This window comes from Triticum dicoccoides, chromosome 2B, assembly GCF_002162155.2.
Source record: "Triticum dicoccoides isolate Atlit2015 ecotype Zavitan chromosome 2B, WEW_v2.0, whole genome shotgun sequence".
NCBI classification, from domain to species: Eukaryota; Viridiplantae; Streptophyta; class Magnoliopsida; order Poales; family Poaceae; genus Triticum; species Triticum dicoccoides.
The window spans coordinates 599,400,735-599,417,546 of NC_041383.1; the positions used below are offsets into that span (position 1 = coordinate 599,400,735).

At 48.8% G+C, this 16,812-nt stretch overlaps 1 protein-coding gene across 1 annotated transcript; it reads right to left on the bottom strand.

Moving 5' to 3' along the window:
• Positions 1-15,374: 15,374 nt before the first annotated feature.
• On the bottom strand, positions 15,375-16,325 carry LOC119368090 (blue copper protein-like). The gene is made up of 2 exons (XM_037633440.1): positions 15,932-16,325; positions 15,375-15,827 (listed from the first exon to the last, which is right to left on the bottom strand). The coding sequence occupies exons 1-2, from the start codon at positions 16,098-16,100 to the stop codon at positions 15,418-15,420; spliced, it is 579 nt and encodes a 192-aa protein (XP_037489337.1). The 5' UTR covers positions 16,101-16,325; the 3' UTR covers positions 15,375-15,417.
• Positions 16,326-16,812: the final 487 nt, after the last annotated feature.

Below are 16,812 nucleotides of genomic sequence, written 5' to 3' on the forward strand. Positions count from 1 at the left end.
CCCCTAGGGCCCCTATATAAAGGGGGGAGGGCTGCGCACCCAAGCCCCTGGCGCCTCCCTCTCCCCTCGTAACACCTCTCCCTCTCGCTGAGCTTGGCGAAGCCCTGCCGAGATCCCCGCTACTTCCACCACCACGCTGTCGTGCTGCTGGATCTCCATCAACCTCTCCTTCCCCCTTGCTAGATCAAGAAGGAGGAGACGTCTCTCCCAACCATACGTCTGTTGAACGCGGAGGTGCCGTCCATTCGGCGCTAGGATCATCGGTGATTTGGATCACGACGAGTACGACTCCATCAACCCCGTTCTCTTGAACGCTTCCGCTCGCGATCTACAAGGGTATGTGTAAGGGCATATTTATCCCTTAGGTGTTTTGATGATTGATGACAATGCCTTTGCGGACTAATCGTGTGCCTTGAGTTTCTCAGACGCTTCTTCACTAGGCACGAGATGATTCGGTGCCCCTCGAAGACTATTGAAGACGGCGTTGTTCTACATTTCCCTTTGGTGGATTTGAGTCGTAGGAGAGCCGTACTATTAAGAGGGGGTCCGCGTCAGAAAGGTTCAGGTGGAATCATCACGTGCACATTTCCTTCCTTGCCTCCACCTTTCCCTTGCACTTTGGAGCGTTTCTCCGTTATCCTCTTTGTGCTTGCTCTGACGGCTACTGTTGTACTTGCGGTAGTACTGCTCCACGGAGCGGTAGTACCGCAAGCATCTGCGGTAGTACCGCTGGGGTTCACGGTAGTACCGCTCCTATGGAGCCTTAGTACCGTGGCTCCCAGGCATAGTGCTGCTCCGGTACGGTAGTAGGGGTGGATGTAATTTTTTACATCCGCGCCCACACGGTAGTACCACACGTCCAGCGCGGTAGTACCGCGGGTGGCCACGGTAGTACTGCTCCCCTGGAGTCGTAGTACCGTGGCCCTCATACCTAGTACCGCTGCGTCGCGGTGGTAGGAGCGGATGTAATTTTTTACATCCGCACCTCTACGGTAGTACCGCGCCTCGTGCACGGTAGTACCACACGCGGCCTAGCTCAGCTAGCTTACGGTAGTACCGCGTCATAGCGGTAGTACCACATCGGATTTTTGCACTGTTTCATTTTCAGCGGAAGTAGGCACGGATGTATTTTATTTCATCCGCGCTCTTCGTAGGCTTGGACTTTCCTGCCTTGCGGTAGTACCACAAGGGGGAGCGGTAGTACCGCGCAAGAGGTAGTATTGCACTCAGTCAGGCAAGTCCCGGCCTCTGCTGCTGCCGCGGAAGTACCGTGGTCCTCCACGGTAGTACCACATGGCCTTGCGGTAGTACCGCGCTCCTGGAGCGGTAGTACCGCATGTCGCAGGCTGAACATGTGGATAATTGTTGGATCTCTTCCTTGACTATAAAAGGGGCGTCTCCTACCTCTAGTTGACTACCTCCACCTCTAAGCTCCATTGTTGCTCCAAGCTCCATTTTCGCTCGATCTCTCTCCCTAGCCAATCAAACTTGTTGATTTGCTCGGTATTGGGTGACAAGGGCCCGATCTACACTTCCACCAAGAGATATTCGATTACCCCCACTAATCCCTAGCGGATCTTGTTACTCTTGGGTGTTTGAGCACCCTAGACGGTTGAGGTCACCTCGAAGCCATACTCCATTGTGGTGAAGCTTCGTGGTGTTGTTGGGAGCCTCCAAGTGTTGTGGAGATTGCCCCAACCTTGTTTGTAAAGGTTTGGTCGCCGCCTTCAAGGGCACCAATAGTGGAATCACGGCATCTCGCATTGTGTGAGGGCGTGAGGAGATTACGGTGGCCCTAGTGGATTCTTGGGGAGCATTGTGCCTCCACACCGCTCTAACAGAGACGTACTTCCCCTTAAAAGGAAGGAACTTCGGTAACACATCCTCATCTTCACCGGCTCCACTCTTGGTTATTTCGTGCCGTTACTTTTGCAAGCTTACTTGTGTTGTATCTATTGCTTGCTTGTGTGCTAGTTTTCATTGCATCATATAGGTTGTCCACTTAGTTGCATATCTAGACAACCTATTTTGTCGCAAGGTTTAAATTGTTAAAGAAAAGCTTAAAAATTGTTAGTTGCCTATTCACCCCCCCCCCCCTCTAGTCAACCATATCGATCCTTTCAATTGGTATCAGAGCCTCTTCTCTTTATTAAGGACTTTCCGTCCGAAGAGTATGGTTGACACCAACGACGGTGCGGAGGAGCACTCGGGTGTGAATCCTATCTCGTCTACGGCCGATGGGGGAACCTCGGTCTCCCGTGAGGAGTTCAATGTGGCTTTAGACACATTGAAAACCTCCATGATGACCGAGGTTGAAAGCATGTTTACTAAATTCCTAGAAGGACTTAAACTACCCACCTCGCCGATGAAAGTGGGTGATCCCACTAACAAGGTGACGGATGCTAACTCCGACAAGGGGGAAGCTAATAGTGAAAAGGGTCCTTCTACTAGTGGTAGAAATAGCATCGGCATCTATGCCCATGTGGAACCTCCTACTTATGGTGGACCGATTCCCTCTACTCATTTAAATCATGCCGGTCCTCCTCCTAAGATTGTGAAAAATGAGGATTTTGATGCTTGGGTTTATCGTTTCAAGCGTCATTTAAAACATGTGAATACTCATCTTTGGAGAATCATAGAATAAGGTTTCTATCCACATGACCCAAAAAACTTCACCCCTCGAGAAGCCGTGGATAATCAATTCAATGAGAGTGCTCTCTTCATCATCCAAGATGCAATCCTTCCCGAAGATCTCCGTCATCTTCGTCCTCAGGCCATGGCGAAAGACGCATGGCAATGTGTTGTGTCTCTCTATCGAGGAAGTGCTAGCATTCAACGCTCCAACTATGAAGTGGTGCAAGATGAAGCCGATGAGTTTGCAATGAAAGAAGATGAAGAACCTCGTGAGCTCTTTCGAAGAGTGACCAAACTCGCGGTCGCACTCCGAGATCATGGGAGCAAGGACACGAATGACAATTGGATCAAGCGCAAGTTCCTCAAAGCCATGATGCCCTACAACAAGGCCATGTCCTCCGTCATTCGTCCAAGACCGGACTTCCACTCCATGACCTCAAGTGAAGTGTTGGATGAGTTCGTTGCAATGAGCATCTTGGACAAGACCGCCAACAATGCAGTGCTCCGTTCTCAAAGGGCAAAGAATCCCAACCTTACCTTGAAGGCCAAGATTAGTGTGGAAGAACAGGAAGAAGAGGAAGATGAGGAGAGCAACCCCGAAGACACGAAATATGATTATCATGAGCACATGGCTCTTGCCTCAAGACAATTTTGGAGCAAGAAGAATACAAGACCCAACTTCAACAAGAATAACTCAAGTGGCCTCAAGGGCAAGCAACGAGTTAGAACTTGTTTCAACTGTGGCAATGCGAGCCATTTCGTTGCGGATTTTCCTTACGAGAAGCAGGAAGACAATGGTGGCAAGTTCATCCGAAAAGACAAAGCCAAGTCCTTCCCCAACAAGAACAACTTCACCAAGAAGACTCCTACTCACGGGTTGGTGGTTCAAGAAGAATACCATGAGGATGATGATGATGAAGAAGATAGTGAAGCAATGGCTATGGCATCCGTTGTCATTGCCACAACTCCCCGAGTGTCTCTCTTCGACTCACCCAACGAGAACATCACCGCCAAGTGCCTCATGGCTAAAGCCACCAACAAGGTAACCCCCAACATAAAAACCACCATTATTCCTAATCCTTCTTTGACCGTTGGCTTTGATGATGGTAAGGGGTCTAATGAGGAGGTAAATGAATTTGAGTCCTTCATGAGTAAGCTCAAGGGCAAATCCAAGAAGCACTTCGTTGCTCTCTTGGAACAACTTGGTGAAGCCAATGACATGATCGAGGCTCACGAAGAAACCATCTCTAAGATGGAAGGTCATAGTCGTGACTATGCCGATGAGATATCGGATCTCTCTAATGCTCTTGAGGAAGAGCGTGGGCATCATTTGGCTCTTGAGGAGTCACACAACGATGACCATGCCAAATTAAAGAAAGATCTTGATCATGCTCTTGTTGTGTCTCGTGTGCTAACTTCCGAGAAGGCTAAACTTGGGGTTGATCATGCTAGACTCAAGGAGGAGTTTGATGTACTTGACAAGGCCCATAAGGTCTTGAAAGGTGCTCATGCAAACCTCAAGGAGTCTCATGCTCAACTCCAAGTTAAGCTAACCAAGGAAAAGGCCACATTTCCTCACATGGTCTTAATTGATAATGCAAATGCTACTAACCCGTGTTGTGAGCATGTGCATCTTGTGGAGGAGAATGCCAAGTTGAACGAACAACTCGAGAAAGGTCTTGTGTCATGCATACAAGGTGAGAAGAACCTAAATGACCTTTTGAGCAATCAAAAGGAAGTTGTGGGCAAGGAGGGAGTTCGGTTCTCACCCAAGTCCAAGAACAAGAAGAAGAATGAGAAGAAGAACAACAAGACCAAACAACCTCCCCCGCTTAAGCAAACTTTTGTGAAGGAGGGAGAGGGTGCTCCTAAGGAGAAGAAGAACAATGCGAAGAGTGGTGATGCCAAAAAGGGCAAAGCCATCTCTCCCAACAAAGCCGGCGACTTTAACCCCTCTTATGTGTTGTGCCGTACTAGTGATGGGCATGTTTATGCTAAATTTGTTGGTTCTTCTTATGAATACATTGAATGGTCTATTTGGGTTCCTAAGACCCTTGTTACTAACATCAAAGGACCCATTACTAAATGGGTACCTAAAACCAAGCATTGATCTCTTGTAGGTGTTTGCTTCCAGTGGGGGATCATGGTTGCTCGATAGTGGAGCAACAAATCATATGACCGGGAGTAAGGACTTGGTGGTGGACGTGAAAAAGATCCCATCTATGCCCACCAATGTCGAGTGGGGTGATGCCTCACATTCTAAGGTATTGGGTCTTGGCAAGGTTGTCATTTCTCATGATCTAACGATTGAGAAAGTCATGCTTGTTGAGTCCCTTGCGTTCAATTTACTTTTCGTTCGTCAACTTGCACTCATGGGATTTGCCACCTTCTTTGATATTGATATCGTGGCCCTCTTGTGGATCAAGACTCTTAAAGTAGCCTTTGTTGGGCATGTCGAGAACGATCTCTATGTGATTAACTTTTCGAAGCAACCCACTAAGACCGCGACATGCCTAATGGCTAAAGTTGATGTGGGATGGCTTTGGCATCGCCGTTTAGCCCACGTCAATATGAGATCTTTGCAAAGTATTCTCAAGGGGGACCATGTCCATGGACGAACAAATGTTAGTTTTGCTAAAGATCGTGCTTGCAGTGCTTGTATCGAAGGAAAGCTTCATGAGATGGCTCACCCTCCCACGACTATCATCTACTCGAGGAGACCCTTGGAGCTCCTTCACGTGGACCTCTTTGGGCCTCCATCCTTTGATAGTCTTGGGGGTAGAAAGTATTGCTTGGTGATTGTGGATGATTATTCAAGATACACTTGGGTATACTTCTTCAAGAGGAAGAGTGAGACTCAACAAACCGTCATCCACTTTGCAAATGAAGCTCAACGTCAACATAATGCAAAGATCTTGACAATAATAAGTGACAACGGCACCGAGTTCAAGAACTACACCTTGGATGAGTTTCTTAGTGATGAGGGGATCAAGCATCAATATTCTGCACCATAACCCCTCAACAAAATGGTGTTGCGGAGAGGAAGAATCGGACTTTGATGGATGCGGCAAGGACCATGATGGCGGAGTTCAAGTCTCCATACAACTTTTGGGCCGAAGCCATCAACACCGCATGTCATGCATCCAATCGGCTCTATCTCCGCAAAGGCTTGAACAAGACTCCTTATGAGATACTCACCCGAAACAAGCCCAATCTCAAGTACTTCCTGGTGTTCGGGTGTAAGTGTTTCATTCTCAAGAAAGGTGTTCGTTTGTCTAAATTTGAGGCTAGAGCTTATGAGGGCATATTTGTTGGTTATGCTACAAACTCTCATGCTTACCGTGTTCTCAACAAGTCCATCGGACTCATTGAGGAGACGTGTAACGTGGAGTTTGACGAAAATAACGGCTCCCAAGTGGAGCAAAGTGGTACTTGCGATGTAGGTGATGAAATTCCTCCCCAAGCCATAAGAAGAATGGGTATTGGTCATATTCTACCCATTGAGGAACCCCTTGTGGCCGAAGGAGAAGGATAATGCTCCACTCAAGTGGAGCCTTCACCTACTCAAGACCCACACGCTTCCGAAGAACAAAGTGTAGGCCCTCAACCTCGTGAACAAGACCAAGGGCAAGATCAATCTCAAGATGGTGGTGAACCTCCAAATGATGCCCAAGGTCAAGTTCTCCCCCTCGAGCAAGTTCAAGATCATGAGCAAGCTCAAGATCAAGAACAAGCTCAAGACGGTGCTCAAGATGATCAAGTTAACCCTCCTCCTTCCACATTCGAGGAGGAATTAGAGTGTCATGCCGCGAAGATTGCTTCCAAACTCACCACCAAAGGCCATCTCATGGAGAATGTGGTTGGAAGCCTAAGAAAGGGGGTAAGCACTTGTAGACAATTAGCAAACTATTATGAACATCACGCGTTTGTCTCTTGTGTTGAACCCCAAAAGGTCTATGAGGCGCTCGAAGACTCGGATTGGCTCAATGCCATGCATGAAGAACTCAACAACTTCGAGTACAACAAGGTGTGGAGGTTGGTGCCAAGGCCTTCGGGGAACCATAATGTCATTGGAACCAAGTGGATTTTCAAGAACAAGCAAGATGCTCATGGGAACATCATTCGCAACAAGGCAAGATTGGTAGCACAAGGCTACTCCCAAGTCGAGGGTATCGACTACGGTGAAACCTTTGCTCCCGTTGCTCGCCTTGAATCCATTCGTTTGTTGATTGCTTATGCTTCCCATCACAACTTTAAGTTACAACAAATGGATGTGAAAAGTGCTTTTCTTAATGGTCCTATTAATGAGTTGGTTTATGTCAAGCAACCCCTCGGGTTCGAGGATCCTTACTTCCCGGATCATGTGTATCAACTCGATAAGGCACTCTATGGCCTTAAACAAGCCCCACGTGCATGGTATGACCACCTTACCGAGTTGTTACAAGATCGTGGATTTGAAGTTGGGCAAATCGATCCCACTCTTTTTACTAAGAAGGTCAAAGGGGAGTTGTTTGTGTGCCAACTATATGTTGATGACATTATCTTTGGTTCCCCTAACAATGCTTTCAATGAAGAATTTTCCGCTCTCATGACCTCTAGGTTGAAGATGTCTTCGATGGGAGAGTTGAAGTTCTTCCTTGGTTTTGATATCAAACAAAGAAGAGAAGGTACCTTCATCAACCAAGCCAAATACACTCAAAACATGCTTAAGAGATTCAAGCTAAGTGATGTCAAGCCGGCCTCTACTCCGATGCCCACCAAGTGCCAACTTGACATTGATCCCAATGGTAAAGCGGTGGATCAAAAGGTATATCGCTCTATGATTGGTTCCTTGCTTTACCTTTGTGCATCTAGACCGGATATCATGTTGAGTGTGGGAATGTGTGCACGGTTCCAAGACGCACCAAAGGAAAGCCACTTTGTGGCGGTCAAGCGAATCTTTCGATATTTGGCTCATACCCCAAACTTTGGCCTATGGTACCCAAGAGGAGCTAACTTCAAGCTTGAAGGATTTACGGATTCTGATTGAGCGGGAGACAAGGTGGATAGGAAGTCCACTTTCGGAGGGTGCCAATTTCTTGGTTGCTCTTTGGTGAGTTGGTCTTCTAAGAAGCAAAGTTGTGTGTCTCTCTCGTCCACCGAAGCGGAATATGTGGCGGACGGTAGTTGTTGTGCACAACTCTTATGGATGAGGCAAACTTTAAAGGAGTATGGTGTCATTTGTGACAAAGTGCCTCTTTGGTGTGATAATGGAAGTGCCATCAAGATTTCTCTCAACCCGGTGCAACACTTCAAGATGAAGCATATTGAGATTCGGTATCACTTCATCCGGGATCACATTAGGCGAGGGGAGATCGAGCTCAAGTATGTCAACACTCATGATAAGCTTGCAGATATTTTCACGAAGCCCTTGGATGAAGCAAGATTTCGCGAGTTAAGGCATGAGCTAAATATCATTGATTCGAGCAATGTGACTTGAACCCTTGCACCCCCCACCACACTCAACTTGTTGTCTAGTTTAGGTGCAGGCATGGACATAGGGGGAGTGTTGTTCTCTCAATGAACTATCCCTCCCCCCATTATGCATAAATCGATCAACTCTTTCACATTAGCCATTTTTTATGGTACTTGTGCTTCAAAGACGAGTTTTGGTCATGGGCCCAAGGATAATTCTTCGCGGTGCCATACCAACTAACTCAAACATAGGTGGCTCCGGCCACCGCCCTCTCCTTTTGAGAGGTAGTGTTGCGTGGTTGCTTCTTGTTGTCTTTCTGCCTTTGGGTTGTGCGTGTTCTTGTGGTGTCCTTTGTGCTAAAAGTTTCCTTGCAAAGACCTTCTTCTTTTGTTTGAAGCCTGCTTTTTCTTGAGCTCACGGTACTACCGCAGCCAGCTACGGTACTACCGCGTGAGGGGAGCACGGTACTACCGCCCCCATGCGGCAGTAATTTTTTACTGCCGTCTGGGAGAGCGGTACTACCGCTTCGGTGTGGTACTTCCGCCCAAGCGGTACTACCGCGATGACATGCGGTACTACCGCGACGTCACAGACGCGTGGGGATAGGGACGAGCAGGGGGAGTTCTAACTCCCCCATACCCATTTGCCAGTTCCCCACCTCGTCTCTCTCTCTCTCTCCCTCGCTCAAGAACGGGGCCGGCGTCCGTCGCCGGATCTCCGCCTCCGGCTGCCCTCCCGTGATTCCGTCCGGTGGGATCGTTCCCCACCACGTGCTCTTGCTATGGACCAAAGTCTTTCCCCAACTCCTTCTCGTTTTTGTTGTGTTCGTTGTCTCTAGGTTTTTGGGGGAGACTTGTGTGTTCTAGAGATTCTTAGGCTAAATCTATGCAAGAGTAGGATGAAGGAGCATAGTATTGCGTAGGAATTATACTTGTCTTTTGTCCTGTGCTAGATTTGATCACCGTAGCACCGCCGTGGTTTCGCGGTTCTTTTCAGATTCAAACCGTCGTTTGGATCTGACGCGGTGCGGTACTACCGCCCGTCTGGCGCGGTACTACGGCCCGTCTGGCGCGGTACTACCGCACTAGCTGCGGCACTAAAGTTTTACTACCGCTCCCACCACGGTACTACCGTGACCTCGCACGGTACTACCGCGACTTGGAGCGGTACTAAAATTTTAGTACCGCAGGCCCTGGCAGTACTACCGTGGTTCACCTCTATCTCATGGCAACTTTCAAGTATACTTTTTATGTGTTTCTTGTGCTTTGTCGTGGTCTTTGCATTGATCCTTTTTGCTTGTCGTGGGTGTTTTTGCGTTTGTGTCTCAGGTGGTGGCTCTCACCATTCCAATCCCAGTCGTGACACTGGTTCCAAGCGTTTGCGCAATCCAGGTGAAGCACCAGAGGGCTCCTCTGCCCCCAAGCGCCATGTCAAGACATCCGCTAGTAAGCACAAGGAACCCAGCAAGGGCATGGACGAGATACCCCTATCTGAGTTCGTCCGTCTCAGGAAGCTCAACCCGTATGTGCATCCTCGTGCTACTGTTAGAGGCTGTGAACTGTTTTGGAACAAGCAACAGACTCTCACTTATCTGGATGTCATCAAGAACAAGCAGAATACCTACATGGATGTCAAATGGATAGAAATGCATCACATGAGGAAGGACAAGTTCCGTCAGTACTTTGGAGAAGCTCTGGATTTGGTGGAGCAGTTTGGTATTGAACATGTGATCTCCTTTCACCTTGACTATGACCCTGAGCTTGTTTGTTAGTTCTTTGCCTTAGTTTACTTTCACCCTGATGAGGAGCAGAGGATGACCTGGATGACCAATGGACGTAAGTTGACTGCTACCTGGAAGGAGTTCATGGATTTGCTACATGTTCCTGATGACGGGCTCGACACTCCCGTGGGTGTTCGCCCCCATGCTAATCCTAAGTCTTCTAACAAGGACAAGCTTCAGTCGTTCTATGTTGAGAAGGCGCTTCCCAATGGCAAGACAGGGTGGGTGCTCAACTCCTTTCTGGATATCATGTATCGCATCTTCCGCAACTCTTTGTTCCCTCGCATTGGTGACAAGGACAAGGTTCATGCCTATATGGTGGATATGATGCTCCTATGCGAGGAGGATCGTGTGTCTCAGACTCAGCCACTTGATGTCTCACACATCATGTGGTGTGAGCTTCGGTTTGCAGTTTTCAACCGCAAGGTGCCTATCTATGAGCCCTATCTATTTCTGCTGATCTCGAAGACTTGGGAGAAGATGTTCCCTGGTGAGGAGTTCCTTGCTCCAGACTGGATTCGACATGATCCCATCTGTCTCCGTGTCAAGTCCAACTGGGACAACACTACTACTCGTGCTGAGGCGTCTGCTGCTAGGGCTGCTGTTGATGAGGAGGATGCTGGCGCAGAGGATGTTGCTGAGAACCATGCTGCCAGGCCTTCCCATGGTTCCTCTATGCCCTCATGGGCCAAGAAGCTGAAGGACAAGATGAAGTCTCTTTTCTGCATGCAAGCTAAGGGCCAGTACAGGACTCACGTGGCATCCAAGGAGAGTCGTCGCCGGGACAAGAAGATCTTGCAGCTATATGGCGAGGATGTGTCTGGCGGTTCTGAGGATCGCATCACTCCAGAGGCCGAGTGGATGGAGAAGCAAGGCTACAGGTGGACTGATTCTAAGGAGGACGTCGAGGAGACCATCCCTGCTGCCGAGGAGTCCGGCGGGGAGGTTTGGGATGAGTTCCCTGCTTGAGCCACCCCTTGTGTGTAGGTGTCCTCTCTGCCTTTTTGGCGTCTCGATGCCAAAGGGGGAGAGAGTGTACGGATTTGCGTGTTGTGTGTCGTCGTTCGTGTTTGATGTGTTTGCTGCTTTCTCGTTTGAACCTCGTTTGTTCCTTGTTTCAGTTGCTTTAGGTTGCTTTACTTCATATGGTGTAAGACATATGCACTCTATCTATCTTAGCAAGCTTGTGATATATTGTGCTACCTTTGTGCTATGCTCTGCTTAGATGTTAGCTTTCTTGCCTTTGTCTCTAAAATATAGGGGGAGTGTTGATCCTAGTTTGTGTGCTATGCAGTCCAAAGCATCTATCTAGATTGCATTCATCTAGGGGGGGGCGTCTATATTCTAGAGAGGAGGGGTTTGCCTTTGCCCTATATTATCTCATCTTTGTGCAAATCCCTATTGTCATCAATCCACCAAAAAGGGGGAGATTGTAAGGGCATATTTATCCCTTAGGTGTTTTGATGATTGATGACAATGCCTTTGCGGACTAATCGTGTGCCTTGAGTTTCTCAGACGCTTCATCACTAGGCACGAGACAATTCGGTGCCCCTCGAAGACTATTGAAGACGGCATTGTTCTACGTTTCTCTTTGGTGGATTTGAGTCGTAGGAGAGCCGTACTATTAAGAGGGGGTCCGCGTCGGAAAGGTTCGGGTGGAATCATCACGTACACATTTCCTTCCTTGCCTCCACCTTTCCCTTGCACTTTGGAGGATTTCTCTGTTATCCTCTTTGTGCTTGCTCTGACGGCTACTGATGTACTTGCGGTAGTACTGCTCCACGGAGCAGTAGTACCCGAAGCATCTGCGGTAGTACCGCTGGGGTTCACGGTAGTACCGCTCCTCTGGAGCCTTAGTACCGTGGCTCCCAGGCCTAGTGCTGCTCCGGTACGGTAGTAGGGGCGGATGTAATTTTTTACATCCGCGCCCACACGGTAGTACCGCACGTCCAGCGCGGTAGTACCGCGGGTGGCCACGGTAGTACTGCTCCCCTGGAGTCGTACAACCATGGCCCTCATACCTAGTACCGCTGCATCGCGGTAGTAGGAGCGGATGTATTTTTTACATCCACACCTCTACGGTAGTACCGCGCCTCGTGCGCGGTAGTACCGCACGCGGCCTCGCTCAGCTAGCTTACGGTAGTATCGCGTCATAGCGGTAGTACCGCGTCGGATTTTTGCACTGTTTCATTTTCAGCGGAAGTACGCACGGATGTATTTTATTTCATCTGCGCTCTTTGTAGGCTTGGACTTTCCTGCCTTGCTGTAGTACCGCAAGGGGGAGCGGTAGTACCGCGCAAGCGGTAGTACTGCACTCAATCAGGCAAGTCCCGGCCTCTGCTGCTGCCGCGGAAGTACCGTGGTCCTCCACGGTAGTACCGCGTGGCCTTGTGGTAGTACCGCATGTCGCAGGCTGAACATGTGGATAACGGTTGGATCTCTTCCTTGACTATAAAAGGGGCGTCTCCTACCTCTAGTTGACTACCTCTTCCACCTCTAAGCTCCATTGTTGCTCCAAGCTCCATTTTTACCCGATCTCTCTCCCTACCCAATCAAACTTGTTGATTTGCTCAGGATTGGGTGACAAGGGCCCGATCTACACTTCCACCAAGAGATATTCGATTCCCCCTATTAATCCCTAGCGGATCTTGTTACTCTTGGGTGTTTGAGCACCCTAGACGGTTGAGGTCACCTCGAAGCCATACTCCATTGTGGTGAAGCTTCGTGGTGTTGTTGGGAGGCTCCAAGTGTTGTGGAGATTGCCCCAACCTTGTTTGTAAAGGTTCGGTCGCCGCCTTCAAGGGCACCAATAGTGGAATCACGGCATCTCGCATTGTGTGAGGGCGTGAGGAGATTACGGTGGCCCTAGTGGCTTCTTGGGGAGCATTGTGCCTCCACACCGCTCTAACGGAGACGTACTTCCCCTTAAAAGGAAGGAACTTCGGTAACACATCCTCGTCTTCATCGGCTCCACTCTTGGTTATTTCGTGCCTTTACTTTTGCAAGCTTACTTGTGTTGTATCTATTGCTTGCTTGTGTGCTAGTTGTCATTGCATCATATAGGTTGTCCACTTAGTTGCATATCTAGACAACCTATTTTGTCGCAAGGTTTAAATTGTTAAAGAAAAGCTTAAAAATTGTTAGTTGCCTATTCACCCCCCCCCTCTAGTCAACCATATTGATCCTTTCAGTATGTAGATGCACTCCTCTCTCTCGTTGCTAGATGACTCCATAGATTGATCTTGGTGATGCGTAGAAAATTTTTATTTTCTGCAACGATCTCCAACAAGTCGTGTTAATTATTTGTTTGTTGCATTCATCATGTCATCATTTGCATTGCATCGGCACTCCGTTGTCGTCATGTTTTTGTAAAACTTGCACCTGTTTGTAGTTGCCACTTCTTCCTCGCCTCTGTTGACCTTTCTTAGACCAATCGTTCTTTTGTTGCCCAATCGTTTGACCCTCTCTGCACAGTACTCAAACCCCTTCACAACCATGTTCGAAAACCTCTGCGAACCCGAACTGGGCTTTCATTACCGATGGGTTCGGATCATCCCCAAACATTTGTAAAATATCTTTGGTTCTTTATTGGACTCCCCTAAGCTACAGTTGCGGGGGAGGGGGGCTTGGGGCGGCCGCGGAAGTGGCTATGGCGAGGTGGCGGCCGTAATTGGCCAGAGCGGAGGTGGTGTGAAGCAGCGCGGCCAGGGTGAAAGCTCACTGAGCAATGGTGGGTTCCACCACATCATTTTTTGTTTTTTGGGCGGCGTGTGATGTATATTGGCAGCACTTGTAGCAATTTTTTAAGCATGGTGTCATTTTGTTGGCACCATATCTACTAGTAGAATGCCCGTGCATTGTCACGGGTATTCCTTAGATTGCACCTATGAATAGAGTGCATATCTGTCTCCCGCTTCACCACTTTTTTATCACCCAACTCTCTCCCTCCCCTTCTTTCTCTCTCTCTCTCTCTCACTGACTCACTCACACTCCTCCTCTCCCCCTCCCTCTTTCATGACTCAAAACTTAATTTTAGTTCAACGTAATTTTGCTCAGCGTTAACATTCGACAGCTACAGTATCCTAGAAGCATAAACACTAAGGGAAATCTTAACCTTTGTACAGGATAAGACAACTTTTCAAACTTTGTGTACAACAAACAAAAATTAGTACACATGGTAAATATTTTAATCCACTGCTAGACTTGACATGGGCACCATGGCATCAATTCTGGTATTTATTGTTGCCTATATTATCAGTTTTTCAGAAAACGAGTCATATTGATGCTAATATGAACACATAAGGATGTTTTTAAGATCTCACATACATAAATATCCATACGATTTTTGTGCATCCACTCTATCAACATTATGAAAGATGAGCATCTCTAGTTGAGAGTTCAAAACCGAAGTGCATGTTTTCAAATGTAAGTCGTATCAGTTCATAAGCAGATTGCCTCCAAACTGAAGTTTGAATTTGAGCTTGGTTGCGGTAGTGGGGGTTGCGGCGGGACTCGGGGAGGCCGCGGAAGTGGCTGCGGCGGCTTGTGGCGGCCTTAATTGGCCAGTGCGGAGGTGGTGTGAAGCAGCACGGTCAGGGTGAAAGTTCACTGAGCAATGGTGGGTTCCACCACATCGTTTTTTTGTTTTTTGTTTATTGGGCGGCGTGTGATGTATATTTGCAGTGCTTGTAGCAATCTTTTAAGCATGGTGTCATTTTGTTGGCACCATATAACTATAGGGCAGTTTTTTTCTTGAAAGGCTATAGGGTAGCTGTTGGAGTCTTTTTTCCCCAAGCCACCCAACCTGGCTGTTTTTGGGCACTACTATGTCTTTAGGGTAGCTGTTGGAGATGTTGCCCGTGTATTTTGAGCTTCTACTTGTCCACATAGAACGATGTCTTTTGTCTAATTAAAAGAACCCTAATATATATTTGATGTCAAATTTTCAAGGTTAAAAATGTGACACCCTCGGATACATAACGTCTGATCCCGATCGAACGCATGACAATTACCCGCTGCAATATGAAAGTTTTTCGACAAATTTTACACTACATGAGAATTTTCACTTGTCAACTCTTAGGCCACAATCTGAGAAATTTATCTTTTTTCGCATGGCAACTCTGGATGTTTGTTGACAAACGCTAAAAATCTGAAGCCATATTTTTTAACATTTGCCAATTAAATGCAGATCCTTGCTATTCACCTTGTTACCAGCACAGTGGAAATTATCCTTCCTACAGAGCCGCGACTTCGGAAGTGATACGCCACCTGCTGCCCTGGTCCGTGCTATACACGAACCAACCGAACAAGAACAACAGTACGTGGTACGTACGCCCAAGACGCGTGTCCATGTGGGCGCGTCACGCTGACACGACACGACAAATTCGTACAGCCTTTGCTGTGATGAGTAGCGAGGTTTTGGCCACCCACCAAGAGCCATTTTTCGGCCTCCGTTTGATACCCCGATCGACCCGTTTTGCACATAAACAACACAGAGTGGAAAGGTTTAAAAATCACTCAGAACGAGCAATAAGTTTGACAAAAACTTTCATACAAACAGAGCCGCAGCTAGGCACAACCACAATGTCGCCAGCGCGGGCCACACCATCCCCAGCCGGTGCGACCCGCCGAGGTCGAGCCTGGGGATGCCGGCGTCGTCGTCGGTGCCGCCAGCCGGGCCGAGAGCGGCGCCGGGGCTCGCCAGCGGGGCGCCGGCGCCGGCTCCCGCGGGGCTTCCCTGCGGCGTGGAGCCGGCTGGCGAGGTGACGTGCACGTGCAGCTTCATGCCGCCCAGGCAGTGCATCTGGTGGCCGCAGATGAAGTACCGGTCGCCGCCCGCCGTCAGGGGCACCGTCGTGTTGCCGTCGCTGCTGGAGAGCAGCGCGTTGGCGGCGCTGCAGCTCTTGTACCCCGCCGCGTCCACCTCGTCCAGGGTGTGGGTCTTGGAGTACGTGAACACTGGAGATCGATCACAAGGCGCACGTGGACAAGTGGTTAAGCAAAACTGATAATTGATCGGCCAAAACGAGCGTAACTAAAACAGTAAGTAGCGTGATTCATACCTAGAACGTCGCCGACGTTGAATATTTTGGCGGCGGCCCACGACTGCAGGTCGGCGCTGATGTCCCAGCCGGCGCTGTCCCCGACGGTGTACGACGCCGCCCGCGCCTCCCAGGCGACGCCATGGAGGAGCAGAGCGCACAGCGCGAGGGCGACGCGAGCTTGGGCCATGGCCGGACGCTGCGGTATCCCGATATGCTAGTGCAGATTGCAGAGATAAGAAAAATTAACTTAGATTGCATCGTCAAAAGCTTTGGATATATATGAGTTCCCTGAGCGCCGGTTCTGGTTGAGGATTGGGTAACCTAATCTTTCGAGCGCGTCGCTGGAAATAATTGACCTAATCTTGTAAGGCGACCAGGGGACGGTGTTGCAGATTAAGCGAGCGAGCGACACACGCGAGCTAGCGACCGAAAAGGTTGTAAAATGGGGAGGTGCAACGGTCTTCTCCCGCTTTCCTGTGTCTGTTCTGATTTGAATATGTGATCGCGGGGAGGAATGGGGGTGTTTGGTGAGGTTGGTGATGTAACTTTCTCTTGTGTTGTTGGTACTAGGTATCGGCGGTTAAGCCGTTCCTGCTGCTCCAGGGTCGTGCCTGGCCATCTTCAGCATTTTTGTGGTTTTCTACTCTTCTTTATTGTAGCAACTTGTTCCCCCACTTCTTGCAGAGGATTATGATTTTCTAGTAGGTTGAAACTACAGTACATTTCCCCGAAAAATAAAAAAACTACAGTACAGTTTTTTAGCTGACTACAGTACAGTTTAGAACAGGGGGAGGGAGAAGGGCAGCACTGGGCGCCGGCACGCCGGCCCAAAATTTGGGCCGGCCGCCCCCAGCCTTCCGAGCCTTCCAGTGTAGCCGTTCGATCGAGCAGTAGTGCCT